Source organism: Equus przewalskii, chromosome 28 (assembly GCF_037783145.1).
Source record: "Equus przewalskii isolate Varuska chromosome 28, EquPr2, whole genome shotgun sequence".
In the NCBI taxonomy this organism is placed as follows: domain Eukaryota; kingdom Metazoa; phylum Chordata; class Mammalia; order Perissodactyla; family Equidae; genus Equus; species Equus przewalskii.
Genome location: NC_091858.1, coordinates 14,476,778 through 14,504,150, shown reverse-complemented (window position 1 = coordinate 14,504,150; position 27,373 = coordinate 14,476,778). Strand labels below are relative to the sequence as shown.

Here is a 27,373-nt window from a genome sequence, read left to right as displayed (position 1 = left end):
TTCTCCGAAGGGTCTACAATATCTTTTACTCTAGACCCTAGAGGCCAGGGCTAGTCTACCTACGTACCAAGGTGTGACACCTCTGGGATCTCTACCGCGTATTTCAGGTATTCAACAAAGTCTCTCCACTCCGGCTGCGGCGAAGTCAAATGATTCCTGGTCCTGTGTGAGCTCTCAGAATTGTTGGGTTTATGGTTCCCCAATAATTGTTCTTTCCTGGCCCTCTGGAGTTTCACATGACATGTTCACTGATTTTTATTCAGCTAAAGATTCAAGAACACTCCTCTGCAGATTTCTAAAGCTGTTTGTCTGTGAACGCCACTCCACAAATTCCAACCCACCTGGCCTCCCCAAATCTTCTAAACCCCAATCCCCATCTTCTCCCTTCAGTGAGACCTCTGTCTTGTCAGGGAGACCTGGGTCTCTGAGTGCCCCTTCCCTGCACCTCTAACTGGAAACGGCCTGTTGACGCAAATAATCCATCACAAATCTATAAATCAAACTTGGGATGAGTTTATTATGAACCAGATTTGAGAACAATATAGCCTGGGAGAGTCCTTCCACAAAGGAATGGAGCACTCCAAAGAAGTGGGGGAGTACAGAGTCAAGGAATATACAAAGAGCATGTATCACATATGATTGGAATGTCCCTTTTACAACAGTCACGAGATTGCCCTGTTGGCACAGCGATTGATGGACCCACCAGGCAGCAGGTCAGTTCTCTCGAGCTGGGTCACAGGGTGAGTGTAGCAATCAGTTCCTAGCCCACAGAGAGATGCTCACCGGTAAGGAAATGCCAATGTGGGAGAAGTTGCACCTTTATCTTAAGGGTATTTGTTCTTGTCTTTGAGACACAGCAAATGCTTAAAGCAGCTATACAGTGCATGCTGAGTGGCCACGTCAGGCCCCTTTGGAAAATACAAGGTCAGGAGGACTTAGTTTTACACCAAACGGGCTTCCTCGTATACTCCAATATCCTACTGCTTGCCATTTGCTGATCAGGCCTCTAGGCAGAAAGCCAGGGTGATGCACAGCTCCTCTCATTCGTTTTTTTTCTCCCAGGTCTAACAGTTCAGAACTGCCTGTTGTCCAGGGTTTCAAAACAGTCGGTTCACGTATCTAGTTCAGTGTTCTACTAAGTCCAGACCCATTTCCTCGTCTTGTCCAGAAGCGGATGTCTTGCACTTCTTATGGGAAATGTACGCTGTTTTCTAAATATTTGCTATGGTTTAAATTCCTATAGGGTCCCCCTCGTTTTTCTTCTCAGGAACCGTGGGTGGGATCGTTTACTCCGGTAGTGCCCCAAGGGACTCGAAGCAAGCCTCTTGCGCACCCTCCACAGGACCCCCGGCCTGCGCGCGCGGGGACCTCTGAGCCCTCCCCACCTCGCGTCTCCCGCCTCCCGCGCGCTCCCGCCTTTCATTCTCCCTCCCCGGCGGCCGATGCGCTCGCGCCAGCCCACTGCGCCTGCGCGGCGTGGGGACGCCGCACGCTCCCGGAAGTGGGAGGTGTCCGCTCGAGTTTGTGTGGCCGCCGCCGCGGGAACGCGAGCCCGGTAATTTTTCAACGGAGAACGGCGCGGCGTTCGGACTTGGCCGGTGAGAGGGCGCGCGGGCCGGGCGCCGGCGGCTCGCTTCTTCCGAGACCCGCGGCATGGAGGACGAGCAGAGCAAAGAGCCCGGCGGCGAGGCCGTGGCCCCCGCGCGGCAGGAGGAGCCGCGGCCGGAGCGTGGGGAGGAGCCGCGGCCGCCGAACGCCGAGGTGAGAGCCCGCCCGCGCCCCCTGCTTCTCGGGTGGCCCGCGGGAAGCGCCGCCCGCGCGCCTCGGAGCCCAGCCCCGGCCGCCGTCCCTGTCCCCAGCTCCGGGACCGTGCCTCGGGGTGGTTGTCATTGAGCCCCTGTGGTCGGGATTACTTCCTGGATGAGCGTGAACAGTCGAGACTGTGGTTTTCTGAGTTTTGAGTGGGAATCCTGCTGTAAACATTCCGTGCGTGGTGTCGCTGCGGTCGTTCTGTCTAGTCTTTGTAGGTAATTGGTAGGCTATTTTTAAACAAATCGCATCGTATGCTGCAGGTATGTCACTTTTTATGATCTTTAAGCCTGTCTCATTCCAGCCTTAACAGAAGGTGGTTGTGCCTCTTAGTTGGAGCTTGGTCCTTGATTTTTGCCCATTTACTGCTATCTCACATAGACATAGTGTATGACTGATTTTCTTAATGATTTTGACAGTTCTCTGGTAGTTCCTAGTTACAGAGGCAAAATTGTAAAAACGCGCTTAAAACTTGTTTACTCATCTTAGTTAACGAATATAGTTATTTTGACCAGCGCTGCGGATTGTAAATAATCTGATACCAATATTGGTGTTTTATTATTATTATTATTAATATCAAACAAATGTTGAGCCCCTCCTAGAGTGGGTACTTGGCTGCCTAGCTCTTGCTCCTCCTCCTGCAGCCGGTTCTTCGCACAGCAGCTGGGATGGTCCTTTCATAACATCAATCTGTCCGGGTTACTCCTTCGTCTCCAGCGTGCTGCCCCGCACGACCTGGCCGCCGCCTGCATCGCTAACTGCATCGCGCACAGTGCTTCCCTATTGCTCCCTCTGCGCCTGGCTTCCTTGCCACCTTTTATGGTGGAAAGTCTTTCTCTTTGGGGTCTTTGTATGCTGCCTTGGTGCTGCATGCTCTTCCTCTGGGTCTTTGCATAGTTATCTCGTTCTCCTTAAGGTATTGCTTTTCAAAGAGGCCTTCCACATCCCTCCTCTTTAAAGAACCGCTCTTCCACCGCGTCTCCCTCTTCAGTCTGAGGTACTCAGTGTGTGAGTATCTCATCGTGTAACATCGTCGTGTAAGTCACTTTAAAAATAATTTTTCAAGTTTCTTTTTAATAAGAGACGTGTGATTGAGTATGCTTCATTATATTTGAAAGTCTTGAAGCTTTGAGATATAATGACTTAAAGCCTGGGTCTATGTTCCGAATTGGTTTTAGTGACTGTCATATTTGTTAAAAACCTATTGTTGGATGCTCTTAATCAATGATAGAGGTTTTTAAAAAAACCTCAATTAAGCAGAGTTTTTTGTTGGAAGTCGGCTAACTGAATTTGTATTATCCCTAATGTCGATTATTTTGTAAACTAATAAATGTTGCATTTTTATATTTTTAACATATATGTTCAAATTTTATCAGAATTCTTCCTTTGGAAGAATTTTAATCAAGTTAAATTCTGCATCTAAGTTTTGTTTCTTAGTGTGCAGATGCAGAGTTGTTTTTTTTTAATAGATGATGCAGTTTTTTGTGGACAATAAAATAACTTCTATTTTCTTTTGCCACAGAAAAAGTTTCTTTTGATAAGCAGTTACTATCTAACTTATTGTTAAAACATATTTCATCTTGAAACAACAAATTGTGTTTGTTAAAAAAACAACTCTAAGGATCAAGCTATCCTTTTTTCATCACAGAAAATGACAATTTTGGAATACCTCTATCTTTTTGTAAAAGAAAATGTGTAACTCATATTTATGTTCAACAACACTTAAGTACTTCACAATATAGTTGGTAAGCCTCTGTTTGGTATTAAAGAGTTTCATGGTCACGCTCCCTAATGTACAGATTCTCTTATTTGGGATAATATAAACCGTACAACCACTTACTTGGACACATGAAAATTGCGAAATCCCACAGTACTGAGAAGGTGGATATTCCTCCCTGTGCTGTGGAGTCTGTGCCACTTTCTCATTGTATGGCCAGTACTGTATGTGACATGTGACAGATGGGCATAGAATTGGGGAGGATGCCATTGTCAATGTATGTATTATTTAGTAAACTAATTTTGTTTTTGTAGATTAACAATACGTTGTAGGGTTTTTAATATTTTCTTTCTGCTCCTTAGCACTTGGCTTAAGTAAGCATCTTTCTGTGGACACCATTAGTGTAGACCTGACATTTGAGAGGAAATACGAATTGATCGCTGAGACCTGGACCCTGGCTGTGCCCTGAACTTCACTGGAGGAACAGGGCTGGAGTTAGACCGAGGAGAGGAAGCCGATCTTTACAGAAATCCTGCTTTATAACATGCTAGAAGAGGCCTGAGTGTTACTTGTGGGTAATGTTTGTAGCTACAGTTTTAGATAAGGATTAAGCAAGTGAATCAGACAGAGGATTTAGCGTCGAGAAAACTTGGTTAAATTCACTGAGACAACAGTTTTGGTAGACAGGATGTTACTCAGTGTTGACCTATATTTTAAGCTGACTGCAGATGAAGTTTAAAATTCAGTGTAAGTTTAAAAACAAAGGATAAATTATGCTGATTAAATTCTAATGATAAAGTACGCTGGTATTGTCAATTTATTGTATTATTGAAAGCTGATTGTTTTCTTAGCTTTAGTCAAAGATCAGAGTAGTAAAGTCTTTTAGCTGTTTGTCAGCAAGGAAATTGAGTATAGTTATTCTTCAGTTAATGCGCAGTTCACGTGTTGGAACTGTTGACGTCTTCCTCAGAGGGGGTGGGAGCGAGCAGTTCTTGAGCACTCGAGCACAGTACCTAGCATTGCATTTCCAGTAAATGTGTGTTGCATTAAATTGAGAGTTTAGAGTGAGAAACAGTCCCTGAACCATCAGGATCAGTCCTAAGCCAGGGACTGTGGCCTGTCAATGGTTACTGCTCCTTAATCTGTAATAAAGTTCACAGGGGGATAATGTGGTCAATTATGGCTAACTTAACAAGCTTTAAATGGGTTAATAGAAAGTACCAATGTGTTTTTGAAAATTCTGGAACACCTAATGTTTGTAACATTGCATGTGGAAAATAATTAACTTTTAAATGAATCTTTGAAACATACCATATTAGTAATTTCAGGGACTACCTGTGGAGTGATGAAATTGAGTCATGTTTTTTCTTAACACGGATTTTTGGTTTAAGAAAAGAGAAAAGGTTTATAATACAGTAACTGTATTTTCCTGAGCAACTGGTGTAGCTGTAACTTTTGGAAATTATGTGTTTTACCTTGGGTACTAGGAAGTTTTGAACTGCATTTCTAGTTCATTTTGTTTTTATATTGGGGAATTTCTGTTCACTTTGTGAAATGAAAGGTTAAAAAATTCTCAGAAAGTTACTGAGTTATACACGCGTAATGTTGCGAAGATTAACTTAAAAATTGGTTCGTTTGTAAATTTTAGAGTATTGTCTGTGAAAAGGTTTGTTCTGCAGTCTGTGTTGCTAATAAGTTGCCATCTGTTAATAGCCACTGTGGCTATGGTATTAGGAGCCTTGCTATACAGAATCTCATTTAATCCTTATAATAATCTTGCCTAAATACTGTTTATCATTACCAAACACCAACTGCCACTTAAGACTATTATTATTATGCCCTATTTTATAGATAAGGAAACTGAAGATCAGAGGCTAATAAGTAACTATGCACGGTCATGCTGCTAGCTAATGGTTGGCTGGGGCTCTGTGCTGAGGTGGCTCTGACCCCAGCAGCCAGTGCTCTTTTTACTTTGCTTGCCTGTAAGGACCCTCATGACTCAGAAGAGAGCCCGGTAAATTGTGTTAGAAACACATTCTTCTTCCTATCCTGCCCTCCCTCCGCTAGCTGCAGTAGGTACTTTTGGTTGAACATGTAGCACAAAGAGACCTCAGGAGTTCGAACCTTCAAGATGTTTATACTAATTATAAGCTATCCCGTTTTTTCTTTTGTAGAAAAAGCAACGATGTAGATTTGATGGCCAAGAAACAAAAGGATCTAAGTTCATTACCTCAAATTCAAGTGATTTCAGTGACCCAGTTTACAAAGAGATTGCTATTACGAATGGTTGCATTAATAGAATGAGCAAGGAAGAGCTCAGAGCTAAACTTTCAGAATTCAAGCTTGAAACCAGGTAATTAAAAATCACTTTTTAAAATTATAAAAGTAGTACATGCTCATCCTAGTGAAAACGCTGAAAATTTAAGTCATCTGTAATCCTACATAAAAAGGTAACCATTATTAACAATTTACGTAACAGCTAATTTACATTCTTGTACGTGAATCTTTGTGTGCAGCTCTGATTGCTTCTGTCCGTCTTTTAGGTGATAGGCTAGGATTGCTGAGTCAAAGTCTATGAATATTTTGACAATCTACCAGCAGTGGTTAGGACTATCTGTCTTTCTATGCCAAGTATGTTTTAAATTTTTTTAGTTCATTTGGTTGATGGATTATTGTATCTTGTTTTATTAGTGAGATCGAATATTTTCCTTTTGTCCATTTGTATTATTTTTATAAAGAGAGTTTCTTTGAAATCAGGCAATTTAAGAAAGTCATTCACCTACTGTAAAATATTTTTTTCCTATTTTAGTTTCTACAAATATGCAGAATGATAGTATACATTATGTTTAACTGTAAATTGAATGAGAAAACAGTGCAGCTTAGCCAACTCTATTTGTGTGTGTGTATGTGTATTTTAATGAGATGTACACATACTTAAGTTTTTAATAACTTTTTCCAAAACAAATCACTATTTTGACTTGGGGCATGGGGCAGGAATGGCCTTTAGAATCCAGAAAAACGTAGAGATTTTTGATAGACAATGGAACTGCCAGGCATCAAGAAAAAAATTAACTACATGTAATAGATGAAAACTGTTCTTGTTTCTGGGTGCCCCTGAATCCTTACTCTCTTATAAGCAGTATTCCCCCTCTTTGCTTTAAAATAGAGCTTCGCTCCTTTTCAAAAGAGCACACATATATTCTTTTCCCTTCCAGATTGTCTGCATCATAATTCGTGAAGAACATTTTTGCCTCATTTCCCCCTGACTCTTTCTATTATGAAGATATAATCTGTAGTCTGTGGAAGATTTTCTGAGCAAAATTTCGGTCCTTCCCAGGTGTGAAGATCAGTTGCTCACTCTGACTTGCATGGGAGCTAGAGATCTAGATGTATGTCTATCCATTTATTCAACAAGCACTAACTGAATTCTAAGCGCTACACTGGGCATTGATGTTATAAAGGTGAAACAGATCTATTCCCTGCTGTGGAAAGCTCACCGTCTTTTGGAAAAACACACTGGTAATCACAATACAGAGTGACCAGTGCCACATTGAAGGCCTGGCCAAATACAACATGAGAACACAGAAGAGAGTCTGTCTCAGGAATTCAAGGGTGACATTCGAATGGATGTGCCAAACAGAAAGGGGAGGGGGGTGTTTCAGGCAAAAAGAACTCAGAACTCCTAATTTCTGTTTGTATGTTTTCTGCTGCATGATCTTTGTTTTTCTTCAGCTGTTGTACAAGCAGAGTTATAGAACGTGATGAAAGCGCACCGCATAGGCAGGCAATGACTTGTGGTATGTTTTGTCTGTCATATGCGATGTACTGTGGGGAGGGGAGCATCTGAAGGTGACACTGAAATGATGGGTCGTAGTCAAATTGTGAAGGAACTCCATGCTAAAGTCTGCATTTTACCTTGTGAACTGAAGGGAGCCACTGAAGGTATTTCAGCAGGAAATTGGCCTTGGGGCTTAGTTCTCAAGTAGGGTAAAGAGGGGACAGGAGGGTTGTGATGATGGAGGCATTTGCTGTAGTCCAAGAAGCTAATGGGAGCCATACCAGAGAGAATAAAGGGGAACCAGATTCTGCATGTTTTTCTGAGTTGGAATTAGCAAAAATGGTGATTATTTGGATGTGGAGGGGCAAGAGAACTGTTTAAGATGTAAGTTTCTCTCTGGAGCAACTGATTATATGTTTGTGTTGCCCTTAGGTTTGCAGGCAACCCTTTAGTAAAGTATGGTTCCTCCAAAAAAGAAAGAGAGAAAGAAAAGAGAAATTGAGACAAAGTCATCCAAAGCTGTCACATGACACAAGGGTCACTCACAGTACCTTAATATGAAAGGGTTAAGGGGTTTCTTTCCTAGGTGTTGGTAATTTGGAAAAATCTCAAGCAAATAAACACATTAAGACACTTTGTCTTAAAACAGCTAACCGGTTAATTATCAGTATTTTCATGGGTAGAATTGCTTGTCAGTGGTAGTGTAGAAAGGAAAACAAAAGGTTAAAGCAATTTTTTTAAGTAGTCACTCATCGGTGATGTGACCAAAATGCCTTACTTGTCACTACACATTAATTGCAATTTAGATCCTCTTATTTTTACTGCCATTTTATATTTGCAAGCCATTACCGGACCCAACCAAGTAATGCTGAAGGAAGTCTGAGCATTGGTCGTGACTTTTAATTTTTTGAAGAAATACGTATGGTTTGAAGAACGTGACCACCACTGCAACCGTTGTTATCTGTTAGAACAACCCTTTCCCCACCCCACTGTTTGTGGGACATATATTTCAAAAATACTCACGATACTAAAATCTCCTACATCCTGTTCTGTCCATGGTGAGTTAAGAAATCTACTTCCAGTTAAGAACCTACTGAATAGGACGTGTTCTCCTGGACACGGTTTACTCTACATATCTTCTAAATTAGTTTTTCTAGTTAAATAGCTAACATGTTCAACTTTGTATACTGGGTTCATAGTGCTTTCATATTTGGATGGATTTTTTTAGTTGTCTAACCCATAAAAGCCAAAAGAAAGGAAAGAGATAGCACAATATGTTCAATTCAACTGGATTTTCATACTCGGAAATTTATATTTGGCCAGTAGAATAATGCAATATTAATTTCAGTTCTTGTATCATGTATGTCATCTTAGTATATAAGGCAGTGTGGCGTTGTAGGTGGTCTATGCTGACAAGGCTTATGGTTTGTAGAACCAGTATATATTAGAGAAAATGCTCTTATGTAGTATAAAAATGAAGTTAGTTGCAAAGGAAAATATTGATGCTCTATTAAACATTTTAATTAGTTCTTTGCTAACTTAACTTTGAGTCTTGCTTTCTTTACATTTATTTTAGCTAACATTTGCTAAATTATGCTGTAACTGTGTTCAATCCAGTGCCAGCAGGTAAGAGTTCAGGTTCTTGAGTGTAAGATTCACCTAAGAGTTCATTTTATTCTTATTTTTTTAGGGGAGTAAAGGATGTACTAAAGAAGAGGCTGAAAAACTATTATAAGAAGCAGAAGCTGATGTTAAAAGAGAGCAATGCTGCCGACAGTTACTATGACTACATTTGTATTATTGACTTTGAAGCCACCTGTGAAGAGGGTAACCCACCTGAGTTCGTACATGAAATAATTGAATTTCCTGTCGTTTTACTGAATACTCATACTTTAGAAATAGTAAGTGAATTGTTATATTTTAATTTTATTTTAGCAGCTGTTCTGGAGTTTGCTAGTAAGATGAAGCATCTCATTTGCTGTTTTCGCTAGAATTAGAATTCTGAAGTGGGCTTTTTGCTTTTGCTGTGTCCTTTGTATCAGCTTGATTAATAGAAAAGCAATAATAAAATAATTTCAGAGTCTGCTTCTCTTCTTTTCCAGTAGCAAAAATTAGGGTGTTTTTTCTGTTTGTTTAGAACACATATCTGGCTGGACATCAGAATCTCCTAGGGAGTAAAAAAATGAAAATACTGATGCCTGGCCTCCGTCCCAGAGGTTCTGGTTTAGTTGTTCTGTGGTGGGGCCCCTGCTGTCAGCATTTTTTTAAAATCTCAGTGGATACACAGTCAGGATCGAGAACTGCTGCTGTAGACTGGTTTATACTCTGATGTCTAACTGATAATTTACAGACATCGCCTTTCAGCTTAGAACTGGCCATCTTTCTGGTGAAAAGTTCATGGGGGAACCGACTCTCATAACCTTGGCTTCTAAGCCATACAATATATGTGCTTTAGAAACTTGTCAGTGCAGTGTTAGTTCAGGAAGTCAGCGGGAATTATCCAGAATAATACTGTTTGCCTTGTAAAATCTGAGTGAGGATATATCATAGCATCTCAAATGTCCAAAAGTTACTTATGTGGTATCTCCAGTTGCCCCCACCACACTGGGAGTAAGTATAACAAGGCTTTGTATGGGGCTGGCCCGAGGGCTGAGTGGTTAAGTTTGTGCACTCTGCTTCGGGGGCCCAGGGTTTCACCGGTTCAGATCCTGGGCGTGGACATGGCACCACTCGTCTGAGACGGTGCCCCATATGCCACAACTAGAAGGACCCACAACTAAAATATACAACTATGTCCTAGGGGGATTTTGAGAGAAAAAGCAGGAAAAAAAAAAAAGGAACATTGACAGCAGTTGTTAGCTCAGGTGCCAATCTTAAAAAAAAAAAAAAAAAGGCTTTGTGCATTAAGATGCATAGATTTTTTTCTTGGTATTGTTCATAGCCTCTTTTAATTATATTCTTAATCAGCCTGTTTACCTAATTTTGTTGTCCAAAGCAGATTAAAGATCATCTGGGCATCTTGGCATCCAGACATAACTCAGTAGATTGCACTTCTCTCTTACTCGAGGTTGTTGCTCTCGCAATTCTCCTCCCTTATTTAGACATTAATGATTTATTGCTTTCTACTGTATTGTTTCCATCACATACAAACATGTTGGTATTTTTCTCACCATAAAAAGCCTTCACTTGATCTCACTTCCCTGCCAGCTAGCCCATTTCTTTGTTCCTATGTGGCAGATTTCTTTGAAAAAGTTATGTCTGTTTCCTCCTATTCTCTCTTAAACCCACACCACTGTGGATTGAAGTTACATGTTCAGTCCTCTTCTTCCACTAAAATTATTCATCAGTGTCATCTTGACCTTTGCCTAAATCCGGGTAGAATTGATCACTGTCTCCTTGAAACACTTTCTTCAGGTGACTACCAGTACGCCCCATTCTCTGGATTTTCCTCCACCCTCATTAGGTTCCCCTTCACAGTTTCCTGTGCTGGTTCCTCCTTTTATTCCCAGCTTCCTCTTCTCAGATGCCCCAGTTCAATGCGAGGTCCTCTTTATAGATCTCCTCCCTTAATGATCTCATCTATCATCTAGTTCGATAGCTTTTAGAAACTATATGCTCATCACTTCCAATTACATGTCTTCAACCTGGACCTCTGCCCCGAATCCAGACTGCTTCCTTAATATCTCTACTTGGACACCTAAACACGTTTCTTAACATGGCCCCAACTGAATATACCCTCAACCTGTTTTATCTCCAGGCTTCCATAGCTTGAGCGATGGCGACTCTGTCTTTCTAATTGCGCAGTTCAGAAACGTTGTGGTCATCCTTGACTCCTCTGTTTCTCTCACATCACACATCCAGTCCAACAGCGACTCCTGTTTGCTCGTATATTGAGAACCAGACACTCAGCTGCACGGCTCTGCCTCTAGTGTGAGCCCCAATAATTTCCTGTCTGGATTTACTGCGTTCACTATCTAACTGGTCTCTGCAGTTCAATCCTTGTCCCCTACAGCCAGTTCTCAACATAGTGGCCGTAGCGATTATTTCACTCCTCTGCTCAAAACCCTTCAGTGGCTCCCCAGTTAACTTAGAGTAAAAGTCATATTCCTTATATGATCTGGCCTATTGTTACTTGATTGCACCATATTGACCTGCTTGCTGTTTCTCAAAAATGCCAGGTGTGCTCCACCCTCTCCCCTCCCAGGGCTTTAGCTCTAATTCTTTCCTGCAGAGGTCCTGCTGCTAATTCCCTCCCTCCCATGCTCCCTCCCTCCCTTCCTCCCTTCCTTCCTCCCTCCCTCCCTTCCTCCCTTCCTTCCTCCCTCCCTCCCTCCCTTCCTTCCTTCCTTTCCTTCCTCCCTCCCTTCCTTTCTTCTTCCCTTCCTCCCTTCCTTCCTCCCTCCCTTCCTCCCTCCCTTCCTCCCTCCCTTCCTCCCTCCCTTCCTTCCTTCCTCCCTTCCTTCCTCCCTTCCTCCCTCCCTCCCTCCCTTCCTCCCTCCCTTCCTCCCTCCCTTCCTTCCTTTTTCCCTTCCTCCCTCCCTTCCTTCCTTTTTCCCTTCCTCCCTCCCTTCCTTCCTTCTTCCCTTCCTCCCTCCCTCCCTCCCTCCTTCCCTTCCCTTCCTTCCCTCCCTCCCTTCCTCCCTCCCTCCCTCCCTTCCTCCCTCCCTTCCTCCTCCCTTCCTCCCTCCCTCCCTTCCTCCCTTCCTCCCTTCCTTCCTCCCTCCCTCCCTCCTCCCTCCCTCCCTCCCTTCCTTCCTCCCTTCCTTCTTCCCTTCCTCCCTCCCTCCCTCCCTCCCTCCCTTCCTCCCTTCCCTCCCTTCCCTCCCTTCCACTCTCACCTTCTAAATAAAGCCTAACTGGTCATCTAATAGTGTAGCTTAACCACCCCCACACACCCAGTGTTTCTGAGCCCTCTTACCTACTTCATTTTTTGGCTTACTATGTAATTTACTTAAGTGATTATTAAATATTTGGTCAATGAATGCATAGTTCTCTATAGCATCATTCTGTTCAAAGTATTAAATAGTGAGTCAGATTTCATTAATGTTATGCTTAGTATTACCTCCTTGTAATGGTAAGGGAAGTTGCCTTATATTTTTGAAAGATTTTCATTTAAAATTATAAACAAAATTTTGAAACTTAAAAGAATGTAGACTTCATTTATCTATGAAATTCAGTTAAGTAGAATTTTTCCTTTTCCAACATGTCTGGTAAGTAAAGAGCATCAAACTTTTGAAGTTGAAGTGTTCTTTGCTGTTCTTTAATTTTGCTGTTTTACAGTTGTTAGTAAATACATATATAATTCATCTGCTTAATAGTATGTAAAAAGAATTTATGCGTAGGAAAGATGAGCATTTATTTTTCTTAATTCTTTCATCTTCTACAAAGAATACTCTTTGTCTTTTTCGCCATATCTGCCTGCTATTAACAGTTGATGCCTGCAAATCTTCAGGCTTTGAAATTGTCCTTAATGTTTAACACATGACTTAGTGTGATCTGATTTGGGGTTAGAGGAAAAGGCAGCTGGCGGCCTGAGTCTGCTGATAACCACACTGGCTGCACTGAGTTCACGGAGTGCTTGTGAGCAGAAAGTAAGAAGGCAAGCTTGACAGCTTCTTGAGGAAGTGAAAAATTGCTAAAAAATACAGTATTGTCACCCTTTAAACTACCACATATATAGTCAAATTTGGACTATTCAGAATTCAGTTTAATGGAATCTTAACATAAAAATAAGGACTATTCAGGAGTAAATGAGAGCAATAATCTGGAGCTAATTTCTTATAACTGAAGACTGGCATTTCTTCAAAAGAATTTATTATTTGAAAAGCTCTTAGTATCTTGAAGTAGAGCTTGTGTTAATAGACTTTACAGTTTCAAAATACTACAAACAAAATTATCAACATTTTGCTCCTCACGAAATGTTCATTTAAATTTTGGTTTGAGGGCTTGGTTTTAGACACTTGCTTTATCTTAAAATTTTTTAAGGTATGAAACAATTTCTTTTTTCTGCTTTTTCTCACCAAATCCCCCTAGTACATAGTTATATATTTTAGTTGTGGGTCCTTCTAGTTGTGGCATGTGGGACACCGCCTCAGCATGGCCTGATGAGGTGCCGTGTCCGCACCCAGGATCTGAACCAGCAAAACCCTGGGCCACTGAAGCCGAGCACGGGAACTTACCCACTAGGCCATGGGGCCGGCCCCTGGAACAATTTTTTAATTAAAAAAATTAGAGTGCTTTGGGAGTAGGGAATTATCCTTAAATTGTTAAAACTCTAGAAAGGTCTATGTCATGAGCACCTATAAAATTACAACCGCGTGTGGCTGAATTTGTCATGTATCATGTGTCATGTATCTTAAGTCACAGGAAATGCTTTAACTTCCTGTCTTTCCCTTGTAGGAAGATACGTTTCAGCAGTATGTGAGACCAGAGATTAACACACAGCTTTCTGATTTCTGCATCAATCTAACTGGAATTACTCAGGTTATAATTCTGTGTTCGTTTTTCTAGAGTTGGAAAGAAGTTTCGAAGTTAGGGATTTATTTCATAGTTTTTCAAAATTGTTGTTGTAAACAGTTTAAATTAATGTGATACTTTCCTTGCTTGGTAAAGATCCTTCGTATTTTAATTTTTAAAAAATAGAAAAGCACATTTTACACTTGGTAAAATTTTTCTCAGCCTTTTCTTTTAAGGTTTGTAACAATGAATCTGAAGGTCTCAGGTGTTGGGAGCATTAGTAAAGTCAATGTTACTATGCTGAACTTGGAGATAAAGTTTTAAAGTGTGCCTGTTTAGAACCTGACTATAGCTCAGTTTTCCTTAGGTCTCTGATTTTTAGTTGTGTTCTAATGTGGTAGGCCCTAGGATCATTTACTTAGTTCCCTTATTTATTCGTTCATTCACTCAACAAATATTTGAGCGCCTACTATAATATTTGCCAGGGTACCACGGGAACAGAGATGATCAAGTCAGTCCCTCTCCTCAGCTCACTTAACGATCTCTAATCAGGAGGACAGACAGATTAAACCGGTGGTCAGAATATGATTAGGAAGACTGACAAGTCATTCGGTGTTTGATTGGGGTACTATGGGCACCTATACAAAGGTCTTCCTATGACAGAGAGAATGGAGGGCTGTCCTGGGAAACACTTCTTCAAGTTGCCGAGCTTGGGCTCCATCGTGATAGGTAATAGGCAGAAAAGAAGAGCTGGGTATTTCAGATGTGAAGGGTGCAATTGTAGGTAGTTTGGAATGATTCAGGTGTGTATGGGCTAATAAGAAAATGGTCACAAATAAAGCTAAAGTGAAGGGCAGAGGCAAGCCAGGTTGTGAAGAGTCTTGTGTCTTTTTATCCCGAAAGCCTGGTGGGGTGTTGGGAGGACTGTGAGTATGGAAGGGTTGTGGTGGAGCAGATTTCCGTTTTGGGAGGCTGAGTCTGACAGCAGTGTGCGTGTGTCGTGGGAAGAGGTGAGCTTCGGGATGGGGGGACCCCTTCAGAGGGAGGGCTGTGGCTTCCAGCTGAGCAGAGTTCCCTTTCTCCGCTCCGGAGGATCAGTGAGCCGCCAGGTTGAGGCCTGAAGAAAGAGCCACTGGGGATGATCTTAAATCTTCGTTTGGGGAGGATTGTGTACCTCAGTTGGAAACAGTCTCTAATACTTGGCTATAAACACTTTTTAATTGTCTTAAAAATAAAGTGTTAGTGGATCTCCACCGCAGAAATCATGAAGAGTTTAAACATCACAGAAGACTTTCTCTCTCTGTTCCTTTCCATCCGGTGTTTGTGTTGGGTTTTGTAGGACTACGTGTAGCTACCGTGAGTTTCATAAAGTTTACTTTGTCTCCTCAGGATCTGGTAGACGGAGCTGATACCTTCCCTCAGGTACTAAGAAAGGTAGTTGACTGGATGAAACTGAAGGAACTAGGAACCAAGTATAAATATTCCATATTAACGGATGGGTACGTATTTAGGGAAATTATCTTTTTAATCGACTTTGTAAGATTAAAGATGTCCTTACTCATTTTACTTTCAGAATAACCATAAAAATATTATTTAGTAAAGATGCTAGAGTCCCTCACAGGAGACAGTACTTGTCCTTTCATGTTCTTATTCCTAGTTAAACTAATTTAACTAGTTAAATTATTCCTGTTAAATTAGAGATCAAAGAGAGGAGGGAAAGCAATGATAATGGTCTAATTGGGAAATCTAGAAGACTAGAGAAAGATAAATATTAACATGTGAAACTGAAGTAACTTTATTAAAACTCTGTTTTTATCAGGACACTTTCTTGCTCAGAAAGTCCAGACTCTTCAGTCTGGCTGTCAGGGTTCTCTCATCTGATCCTGCCCCACCTGTGCAACCATATCCACCAGCCGTTCTTTTTCACCCCAGTCAGGCTGGCTGTGAGTCACAGGGTTTGTCCCTTCTCTATGTACTCGCTCATGCTTTCCTCTCTACTGGAAGGAAGGCGCTCATCCTTGACTGCTTCTTTGTCGTCATTCAAAGCCCACCTTCTGTTTACTCCAAACACTGGAACTCATTGATCTTTTCTTTCTTGGCAGTCTTATAGCGTCTATATGTACCATTCATGTTGACATCTGACTAAATATTCTGATATCTCAACTTTATGTTTGTAAGACTTACATTTGCAAGGAGATGAAAAATCCTTTCAGAGTGTGGACTTTGCTCCTTGATAGTCTTCCATAATGCTTACTGGAGTGCTGGGCGCAAAATACGTTCTCAGAAAGCATTTGTTAAACGACAGGCTACTTGGGCAGATGAGAGCGCTTGAAACAAGGATTACGGCATTGTGCTGGGGCAGCTCCTGTCCCATGGTGCTGTTGAGATTGAAGAAAGTCCTAACGCACTTCTGTTTCAGACTGTGGACAGTTTGTGCGCTGAAGCTGGGATGTCACCCTCGTGACAAGTTTAGAAGCCCTCACATACAGGAGGAGAAGAACACGGAATTTAATCACATCGTTGTTGTGTTTTGAAATGGAAGTTTGGGAAAATGTTGATAGACCTCTTTAGAAATCTATTATTGATTTTAAACCTGAATGAGCAGCGCTTCTGCTCAAGCATACGGGTGTTTCTGTCATAACACAGTATGTGCGACTCGGTAAAAACCTCATACTTTGGGGCAGATCATCAAAACCTGTGCAATTTTGTAACCAGAGCATTAAAAAACCAATAATGAGTACCTCTAGAAGCAATTTGGACAGCCCGGGAAAGCAGCGCAGGGTAGGTGGACGTTTGCCCCCGAGGATCTTACAAATGCACAGAAGCAGCAGGATCCTGTGGACGGGCACTTGTTTTTAATTTTCTTAAAATGCACTTGAAAATACTCCTGTTGTCAGTGCAGCAGCTGAGTTGAGAGCTTTTTTTCTTTCCTGCTGAAGGTTATAATTCCTACTGCTGTTATTCTGACTCCATCTGCCTAGAAAGAACCATGTATGAACCAACACAGTTGCCACGCTATACAGCCAGTATTCCCCTACCTCCATGGGATGATGAGTGTTATAGAAACTGACACTGTAGCAGAACGAATTATATTCTACCTGCTTGATACCAACTACTTTTGTCTCTTTCGAGTATTTTGTTCATGTTTTTGATTTTTGTTTTATTTCAAAGCACACCCTCAAAGAATTTCCTAATATAAACCTGGCATTAAAAGTAAGCTTAGCAGAGTTATTTTAGAATTATGAAAAAATACTCAACAAACTAGAGATCTGCCCAGGTAATCAGAACCATAAAAATGACCAAGCTGAGCCTAATAACAATTAATCAGTTTGTGGCAAAAATTTAATTCACCTGACTTCTACTTTTCTTTGTTTTTTTAAAGGTTATTTTTGTATTAGTATTTTGGAGGAAGAGAGGTTAATTTTCTAAGCTTAATGTTGTGTGTGAATATAAGGTGATGTGTAAATAAAAAATAGAATGACTTAACATACTCATTTGTAAGAATAGTATAGCATTTATTTTATCCATTTTTTTCCCTGTTTTTGATTTTTAAGTTCGTGGGATATGAGTAAGTTCCTGAACATTCAGTGCCGGCTAAGCAGGCTCAAATATCCTCCTTTTGCCAAAAAGTGGATCAATATTCGAAAGTCCTATGGAAACTTTTACAAGGTAAAATTTCTATATTTTATTGACTACATTGCTCTTGATGATAAATTTATTATATCTTACCTGTACATAACGTGATTTACTGGGTGCTTTTCACAGAAAAAGGCCATATAATTAGTTGTTACTTTTCAGATTCCAAATTAATTATGTTCATATGAGTTTAGAAAGTTAAGCTATTTTTCTCATTCGTACTATGACTTAAATGGGTTAACTATATATACGTGATCTTCGATAACAGAGCTTTGAAACCATAGGGGTGTTCAATATGTAGATTGTTTGTGGAACAAATGCTCCCCACTGAACTTTAATTTTATCAAAGTTGATACCTAGGTATCATGTACATTTTTAAAACAGTATCGCAAAGCTTAGGACAAACTGCAGTCTTTCGCCCTGGCCCTCACCAGTCCCTGTTCTCCTGAGGCAAACACTTTGAGCTCTTGAAAGCTATTTCGTATACTAGTAACCTTTATATTTCTAAATTATATGTTTATGCTATTTGGTGAGTTTTCAGTTTGAGCTATCTGTTAAGTTCCTGCAATGGGTAATGAAGATTTAGCTCTATTAAAAAGCCACCATTCCTGCATGACCTTCCCCTCCCCGCGTCCTTCTAATACAGTTACATTACCTTTAAATCCAACCATTATTCAGTGTTGACATTCCTGTGACTAGAGAGTGTTCACAGCCTTGCCCCAGAGTTAATAATTAACTTCTTTAGTTGTTTTCTTGTCCCGTTGCTCTCCAGTCAAACTGTAAATCACTTGTCAGTACTCAAAACACTCTAGTGGTCTGTCAGTTTCTCTTTTTTCCTTTTCTTTTTTTCCCTTGGCAACTACCTTCCTGAAGGTTTAATCGTCTTGTGATCTGAGCTGTGTGTTCTTCAGGCTTCTTGTGAAGTCGCGTAGGAGGTTTCCTGTGCTTCTCTGTTGTGTGTTAGATCTTGTGTTGGGTCTTCTTTCTCCCCTTACCACCTCATTTTCGTGAAGCACATCCTAAAGTAAGTTCAGGAGAAAAGGTGCATTTTCTTCAAAGCATTTTTTTCTTGTGGTTTTAGCACTTTTAAAATTGAGAACTATGTATACAGAAAAGTCGAATGTGACAGTTTGTTTTGAGTGAAATCCCTGGTGACTTCCACCCACTTAACCCCCTTCCTTTCTCCCAGAGTTCCCATAAGCCATGCCTTCATGGGAATCATTTTATTGTTTTTCCTTAGAGCTTTAATATTTATATGTTTATCCTTTTACCATATAGTTTAGTTTTGCCTGTTTTTGAACATGATATAATTAGCATCATACTGGCTGTATTGTTTATTTTGCTTTTTTTCTCAAAATTGTGTGAGATTCCTCCATGTCATGTGTGTAGCTGTAGTTCAGTTATTTTATTATGTGTAGAATTCCATTGTGTGAATATACCAGAGTTTCTCTCTTCTACTTTGGCCGTTTGAGTGGTTTTCAGTTGGGCTTTTGTGAACAGTGCTCCTGTAAATGTTCTTGTCCCTGTCTTCTGTCTGTGTACACTCATTTCTCCAGGGTATAAATCTAGGCGTGGAATTGCTGGGTAATAGGATGTGTGCATCATTGACATTACTAGATAATGCAAAAATAGTTTTCCAAAGAGATTGTAGCAGTTTGCACTCTCACCAGAAGAGTGTGAATTTACAGTTGCTCCAGTGGGTCTTTGCCAGAATCTGGTATTGCCGGATGTTTTCACTGTAAATCTAACGGATGTGTAATTGCCATCTCATTGAGGTTTTAATGTGTGTTTGCTTAATTACTCATGAGGCTGGGCTCCTTTTCCTTTGTTAGCCATTTGAATTTCTTCCTTCTGTGATGTCCCTGTTTAAATCTTCTACCCACTTTTTAAAAATTGGGTGGTTTGTCCTTTTGTTATTGGTTTGTAGATCCTTATTTTGGATATTATTCTCTTGATTGTATTTGATAAATATTTTTTCCTTTTAGTGGATGTATCTTTTCACTCATTTTGTGATCTCTTAAAAATAGTTGGTTATAAAAAATTACAACCATGTACAAAAGTAGACAGGTCTGATGAACCCTGGTGACCCCATTTTAACAGTGATAACTCATGGCCAACTTTGTTTCATCTGTATCCCCACCTGCTTTCCCCTTTCCTTAGTCTTTTGAAGCAGATCTTAAACATTATTTCATTTGATCTGTAAACATTTCAAGACTTAACTCGGAAAGATAAGGACTCTTAAAAAACATCACCACCATACCATTATCACACCTAAAAAATTAATTCCTTAATGTCATCAAATTATCATAAATAGTTCATTTTCTTTTACCTTTTGTGTGTTGAATCAGGATCAGAATAAGGTCCACACATTTGCAGTTGGTTCCTCTTCCACCTCCTTTTTCCCTCTAGCCATTTTTTTTTTTTTTTTAAGAAACTGAGCCATTTGTCCTGTAGAGTTTCCCATAGTTTGGATTTTGCTAATTGTATCCTGTGATTTGGTTTTAAATGTGCCTCTCTCTTGTGTATTTCATGTAAATTTATAGGGGCTTGATCATCTTTAGGTGTTTTTTTTTTTTTTTTTTTTTTTTACTACAACTCCCAGGTGGTAATGCATTCTTATATTAGGGCATCTTTTTCGAACCTTTCACTAAGAGGAATAATTTATTCTAAAGATAATTATTAATAATTAACAAAACCATAAAATAATTTTCAGGTCTGCATAAAAACATCTACAGCTCGCAGTGCATTAGAGTGATCAGAAAGTTCTAGATATATTAAGGCAGTAAAATTGCCAGTGCTCTTTTGAGTAGAGAATAGTGTTTTTCTGTGGATCTGTTTGTGTTGGCCAATTTCTTAGGCTGCTCTTTTCTGCATGATTTTCTCCTCTTCATAACAGATATCAACTATAATGCCAGTTAGTAGTATAAGTTGAAGAAACTTATGTTTTCCTTTTTAAATGTTTTTCTTCTTCTTTTTTTTGGTTTGCCTTATTCAAGTAGATGCAAAAGTCTTATCACAAATATGTGCTGTATACAGTGCTAACAAGGTATGGTCTTTGGTATATGATATGTACAAAGTATTCTTTTCTCCTTTGTAAAATTAAAAGTGACTTTTTACCCAGCGTTTCTTGGGACTGGAGGGTGGAGATGGATAATTAAGCTTGAAATTAATCTCTTTCTTTCTTTTTCATAAACTTAAAAAACTTATAAGGCAAATGTCATACATCCTGTTAAATAACTGGCTTAAACTTAAAATAAAGTTTGATTTTTTTCTGTAAGTGTGCTGGAGCAATATGAATAAAAATACAGCCTTAAGACATAATTTACACATCATTTTAGAAAATAAAAAAGTTTCTTTCTGGCACGATCAGACTCAAATGTAGGGTTACCTTTTACAAAATTACCCAAATGTGTTAGTTTCTTTACTTCCTTTATAGTTCTATATACAAATTAAAATGTTTTTGAAGTAAAAGTAAAGAATGAAATATATCTCTTTAAGGTGAAACCTGAGTTTGTTTTTGTTCTTTTTTTTTTCTGTACAGATAACTCAATTTTGGGATAAATTTGAGATGAGCTCACAGGCATTTCATTTTCCACTGAAATTAGAGTCCTGCCCTTGCTCTTCATGTTGTTAAGCAAGAAAAAGCTTGCTTACACATATAAGAAGTTGAAAAATGCAGTGAAATGTTCATTGCTTTCCTGTAAATGACAGGACCCTCTTCTTTTGCAGAAATCTACAACTTTTCTAGCAGCAGATCAGTCAGTCTCATCTCCAGTGTGCTGTCAGACTACCTTACAAAGCTCTTTTCTCAAAGTCAAATTCTCAGGCTGAGCAGAAGATTCAGAGATAAGGTCCTTTGTTTAGTCTAGTCGGGTGTTGAAAGAGAAGAAAATACTCATTTTCTACAGTTTTCCAGGTGGCTTTCAGTAAGTCTTGAGACTTGCTATTAGCTTTCCTCACTATCAAGCGCACACAAAAGCGTGAATATTTAAGATTTCCTTTTGCACTATGATATTTCCAAAGACTCCATTTCCTTTCAGATCCAAGAGTCTTGTCACTTGAAGTTACATGGTTTCTCCAGGGTCTTGCAGGCACTTATTCAGTTGGTTTATGTGATGAACGTATCTGCTAAGTAGGCTAGTTTTTGCAGCTCTTCTTCAAACCTCTTGGCAAAATCTGGCCGCCTAGTTTCCTGCCACTCACCTTTCAAGTCAGACACCTAGCTGAACACTTTTCCTTGCTAGGCCAGAGGAAGTGTGAAGCTGATGTGTTCTTTATCCAGGTTTTCACACAGTTTACATTTTAAACATGATCGAATGAACTGGCCTTTGTGTAATAGAGTTAACTATTTTTCTAGCACTATCCAGGACTTTTCATTTTATCTCTGAGATTTTTTTTTACTGTGGTAAAATGTACAGAACATAAAATTTACCATTTTAATCATTTTTTTTAAAAATTGAGGTCATATTGGTTTACAACATTGTATTATTTCAGGTGTTCATTATTATATGTTAGTTTCTGTAGACTGCGTCGTGTTTACCACCTATAGTCTAGTTTTTCTCTGTCACCATACATATGTGCCCCTTTACCCCTTTTGCCCTCCACCAACCCCTCTGGTAACACTAATCTGTCTCCTTGGACATTAACCCCTTGTCAGATATATGATTTGAAATATATTCTCCCAGTTGGTGGGTTGTCTTTTCGTTTTGTTTATGGTTTCCTTTGCCTTGCAGAAGCTTTTTAGTCTCATGTGGTCCCATTTGTGTATTTTTTCTTTTGTTTCCCTTGTCTGAGTAGACATGGTATTATTTTAACCATTTTTAAGTGTATAGTTCACTGTCATCAAGAACATTCATATTGTCATGCAGCCATCACCACTATCCATCTCCAGAACTTTTTCATCTTCCAAAACTGAAACTCTGTGCCCTTTAAACAGTAACTCCCTATGACCCCTTCCTCCAACCCCTGTCAGCTACCGTTCTACTTTCTGTATCTATCAATTTGACTCTTCTGGGTACCTCATGTAAGTAGAATCAATAGTATTTGTCCTTTTGTCAATCTCTGTATGACTCCACTCATGAGGAATTTAAAAATGTAGACAAAGAGAACAGATTAGTGGCTACCAGGGGAAAGGTGGGGTGGGGGTGGGCACAAAGGGTGAAGTGGTGCACCTACAACACGACTGACAAACAATGATGTCCAACAGAAATTTCACAAGATTGTAACCTATCCTTAACTCAATTAAAAAAAAAAAGTATTTGTCCTTTTGTGAGTGACTTGTTTCACTTAGCATAATGTCTTCAAGGTTTGTGCAAGTTGTAGTATGTGTCAAAATTTCCTTCCTTTGTAAGGCTAAATATATACCATTGTTTGAGAATTTCCTACCTTTTTTAAGGCCAAATAATATTCCATTGTATGTATATATATACCATATTTTTATTCATTCAGCTGTCAATGGACGCTTGGATTGCTTCTACCCTTTGGCTTTTGTGAATAATGCTGCAGTGCACATGGATGTGCAAATGTCTCTTTGAGTCCCTGCTTTCAATTCTTTGGGAAGACCCCAAAGTGGAATTGCTGGATCATGTGATAATTCTCTGTTTAATTTTTTAAGGAACTCCTATACTGTTTTTGCACAGTGGTTGCACCATTTTACATTCTCTTCAGCAATGCGCAAGGGTTCCAATTTCTTTATATCCTTGTCAACACTTATTTTCTATTTCCTTTTTTTTATAATGGCTATCTAATGGTATGAAGTGGTGTCTCATTGTGGCTTTGGTTTGTATTTTCAGAATGATTAATGATGCTGAACATCTTTTTTTTTTTTTTTTTTTTTTAAGATTTTATTTTTTCCTTTTTCTCCCCAACGCCCCCCGGTACATAGTTGTGTATTCTTCGTTGTGGGTTCTTCTAGTTGTGGCATGTGGGACGCTGCCTCAGCGTGGTCTGATGAGCAGTGCCATGTCCGCGCCCAGGATTCGAACCAACGAAACACTGGGCCGCCTGCAGCGGAGCGCGCGAACTTAACCTCTCGGCCACGGGGCCAGCCCCTGCTGAACATCTTTTCATGTGCTTATTGGCCATTTGTATATCTTCTTTGGAGAAATGTCAAATCCTTTGTCCATTTTTTAATCAGATTTTTTGTTGTTGAATTTTAGGAATTCTTTATATATTCTGGTTCTTACTCCATTTTCAGATATATGATTTGCAAATATTTTCTCCCATTCTGTGGGCTGCCTTTTCACTCTGTTGATAGTGTCCTTTGATATATAAAAGTTTTAAATTTTGATGAAGTCCAGTTTATTTTTTTCTTTTGTTGCCTGTGCTTTTGGTGTCATATCCAATATATCATTGCCAAATCCAGTGTCATGAAACTTTTCCCCTGTGTTTTCTTCTAAGAGTTTTATAGTTTTAGTTCTTAGGTTTAGGTCTTTGATCCATTTTGAGGTAATGTTTATATATGGTGTAAGGTAAAGGTCCAACTTCATTCTTTTGTGTGTGGATATCCAGTTTTCCCAGCACCATTTGTTGAAAAAACTGTCCTTTCCCCATTGAACGGTCTCAGCACCTTTGTCAAAAATCAGTTAAGAGTTTGTTTATTTTTGGGCTCACTATTATATTCCACTGGTCAATATGTCGATATGCCAGTATATTATTTTGATTACTGTAGCTTTTGTTAGTAAGTTTTGAACAGGAAGTGTGAGACCTCCAATTTATTTTGCAAGATTATTTTGGCTATTTGGGGTCTTTTGAGATTCCATGTGAATTTTAGGATGAGATTTTCCATTTCTGCAAAAAATGTTGTTGTGATTTTTTAGTGATGGCATTGAACCTCTAGAACATTTTAAGTATTACTGATGGCTTGACAATATTAAGTCTTTCAGTCCATCAACACAGATGTCTTTCTGTGTCTTTAATTTCTTTCAGCAACGTTTTACAGTTTTCAGTGTACAAGTCTTTCAGCTCCTTGATTAAATTTATTCCTAAGTATTTTTTCTTTTTGATGCTATTGAAGTGGAATTGTTTTCTTAATTTCCTTTTTGGGTTGTTCATTGTTAGTGTATAGAATTGCAACTGACTTCTGCATGTTGATTTTGTATCCTGTGACTTTGTTGTATTTGATTATTAGTTCAGACAGTTTTTGGTGGAGTCTTCAGAGTTTCTACATATAAGATCATGCCATCTGCAAACAGAGGTAACTGTACTTCTCCCTTTCCCGTTCGCATGCCTTTTCTTTTTCTTCCTTCCTTGTTCTGGTTAGAACTGGCAATACTGTGTTGAATGAAAGTGGTGAAAGTGGGCAGCCTTGTCTTGTTCCTGGTTTTAGAGGAAAAGCTTTCAGCCTCTCACCATTGAGTATGATGTTCTACTGTGGGTTTTTCATGTATGACGTTCGTTATTTTGAGGTAGTTTCCTAGTTTTCCTAGTTTGTTGAGTGTTTTTATCGTGAAAGAATGCAGTTTTATCAAATGCTTTCTCTGCATCAATTGAGCTGATGGTGTTTCCCCTCATTCTCTTAATGTGGCGCATTGATTTTCACTTGTTGAGCCATCCTTTCTTTCCAGGAATAAACTTGGTCATGGTATATAATCCATTTAATGTGCTGCTGAATTCAGTTTGCTGGTATCCTTGAGGATTTTTGCACCAATGTTCATAAAGGATGTTGGTCTCTTGTTTTCTTCTCTTGTGGTGTCTTTGTCTGGCTTTGGTGTCGGGGTAAAGCTGACCTCATTGAATGAGTTAGAAAATGTTCCCTCTTCAGTTTTTTGCAAGAGTTTGAGAAGGATTGGTGTTAATTCTTCTTTAAGCATTTGGTAGAATTCACCAGTGAAGCCGTCTGGTCCTGGGCTTTTCTTTGTTGGAAGGTTTTTGATGTTTTTCATTACTTATTCAGTTCACCTTACTTTATATATATCTGTTCAGATTTTCTCTTTTCTTCATGATTCAGTGTTGATAGATTGTGTTTTTCTAGGAATAGTTCATTTCATGTAAGTTATTCACTGTTTCGGAAAAGTTATTTTTAGAAGCACATTTTCTAGGTGATGATTAGTGGAAGGCCCAGAATGCATTGTGGTATTACAGCTTAGGATAATTATTGATGTTTGTTATGGGGCTTTTATGTCATTTCCTTTGTGATTCTCCCAATAACCCAGTGAATAAGCAGTATAACTGTTGTTCTCATTTCCCAGATGAAGCTGCGGCTTCAAGATGCATAGGTGACACAGCTATACCAACTACAGAATGTAAAGCTTGAATCTGATTCCTGGTAGGGACGTGCAGAAGATAGAACAGTGCTTCTCAAAAGCAGGGAGGCATATTGGAATTGGAGGAGTGTGTGAGATTTTTATATTTATCAAAATGGAGAAGATATTTAAATAGGTTGAAAAATACCCCATGACATTGTCTTTTCTTCTTGATCTTCATTATTTTTAGTCATCTAGAAAGGCTAAGTGTGTTTTGGTGTATCTGTCTGAGGAGTTAGTCAAGTGAAAATATATATTACAGAAAAATACCACACACATTAGTTTGGGTTAAAAAGGTAGAGAGCTTCAACTTAGACATCCAGAACAGTACATTTCCTTTCATAAATGATATATAAATTACAAAACTGTAGACTTTTCATGTCTTAAGGATTCCATCTCTTTATACGTATTTTCATCTAAAACTCTAGGATCTTTTTTTTAAAGCTCCAAGAGTGTAAGTTAGTTATTTGCTTCATTTGACCAGGAGTATTTGCCCTTTGCCTACCTTTATTTAGCTATTACTGTTAATTATCAGTTTCTTATTTTTCCACTTCATAGTGACTTACAGAATACTAAAGAATTATTTACCAAGCTGTTTATTTTTCAGGTTCCTAGAAGCCAAACCAAACTGACAATAATGCTTGAGAAACTAGGAATGGATTATGATGGGCGGCCTCACAGTGGTCTTGACGATTCTAAGAACATTGCCCGAATAGCAGTTCGAATGCTTCAGGATGGGTGTGAACTCCGAATTAATGAGAAAATGCACGCAGGACAGCTAATGAGTGTGTCTTCTTCATTACCGATAGAGGGCACTCCAGCTCCACAAATGCCACATTCTAGAAAATAACAGCGTTTTTGCCCTTTGCCTGTGGATCATTCCCTCTAACTGGAGTTGCTACAAAGAGACAGCCGATGAATGCTTATTGGATTAGTCCTGCAGTGCAAAATTTAAGCACCTTAAACATTTAAAATCTTATTACAGCTATAGCTCTATATATGTATATGAGCAGATTTTGTGGGAAGGGCATATCAAATTCTTTGTCACCAGCACTTTTGATATGAGCAGTATTTGTTACATGGTAACAGTTCCTGCTTAGAACCGAATTTTATAATTTAAGGTGTCCAAGATGTATTCCTTTTGGTTTTAAAATGCAAAGATTTATTGGCTCTCCCTTTGAATGTCATATCTTATTGATGCTAAGATATATGATGTATTTCTATGTTAACATCATTAGGTCAAATCATTTCTTAAAATGCAGAAAAGATTGGAAGGTGGGCCTAGTCTAGCCTCTGGGTTTTAAGAATATCATAGTCCTTTTAATTTTTGAAGTTTATATGTGAAGTTGAGCTGTGTGGTAAATTTCATGAAGTACTTTGTACACATATCTACTTAGATTTCTTTTCAATTCATAATTGGAAGACATGATGGATTATAGGGTCCGGTTAAAAATTCAGTTACTGATGAGATTAATGGAAAGTGAGAAGAGAACACTGTTTAAAGGAATATAAGGGCTGTAGCTCAAACTTTATAACACAGAGATAAATCAGTGGGGTTTTTTGAGCTTGTTTTTTTGGTTCCCCTCCCTCTCATAACACCTGTCTGCCCTAATAGTTAAATCGAAGAGACCATGCTTTGAAATAGACTTAAAATTAGGAGTCACCACTTAATTTTGCATTTGTATTCAACATTATGAGTGAGGTTAATAAAGTCAAATCATGCTTTCTACCATA

The 27,373-nt window shown here is 39.2% G+C and overlaps 1 protein-coding gene across 7 annotated transcripts; it reads left to right on the top strand.

Annotated features, from left to right (window-relative positions):
- The first annotated feature begins 1,460 nt into the window (after positions 1–1,460).
- Positions 1,461–27,373, top strand: ERI1 (exoribonuclease 1). Of its 7 annotated transcripts, XM_070598138.1 has the most exons (9): positions 1,792–2,072; positions 2,726–2,846; positions 3,889–4,097; positions 5,701–5,879; positions 8,995–9,205; positions 13,704–13,787; positions 15,150–15,259; positions 17,315–17,429; positions 26,247–27,373. In XM_070598138.1, the coding sequence occupies exons 4-9, from the start codon at positions 5,827–5,829 to the stop codon at positions 26,487–26,489; spliced, it is 816 nt and encodes a 271-aa protein (XP_070454239.1). In that variant the 5' UTR covers positions 1,792–2,072; positions 2,726–2,846; positions 3,889–4,097; positions 5,701–5,826; the 3' UTR covers positions 26,490–27,373. The 7 variants fall into 7 exon arrangements, with proteins under 7 accessions (XP_008514159.2, XP_070454236.1, XP_070454241.1 ...); XM_070598137.1 differs by lacking the exon at positions 2,726–2,846 and having other exon boundaries at positions 1,761–2,072; XM_070598139.1 differs by lacking the exon at positions 3,889–4,097 and having other exon boundaries at positions 1,764–2,072.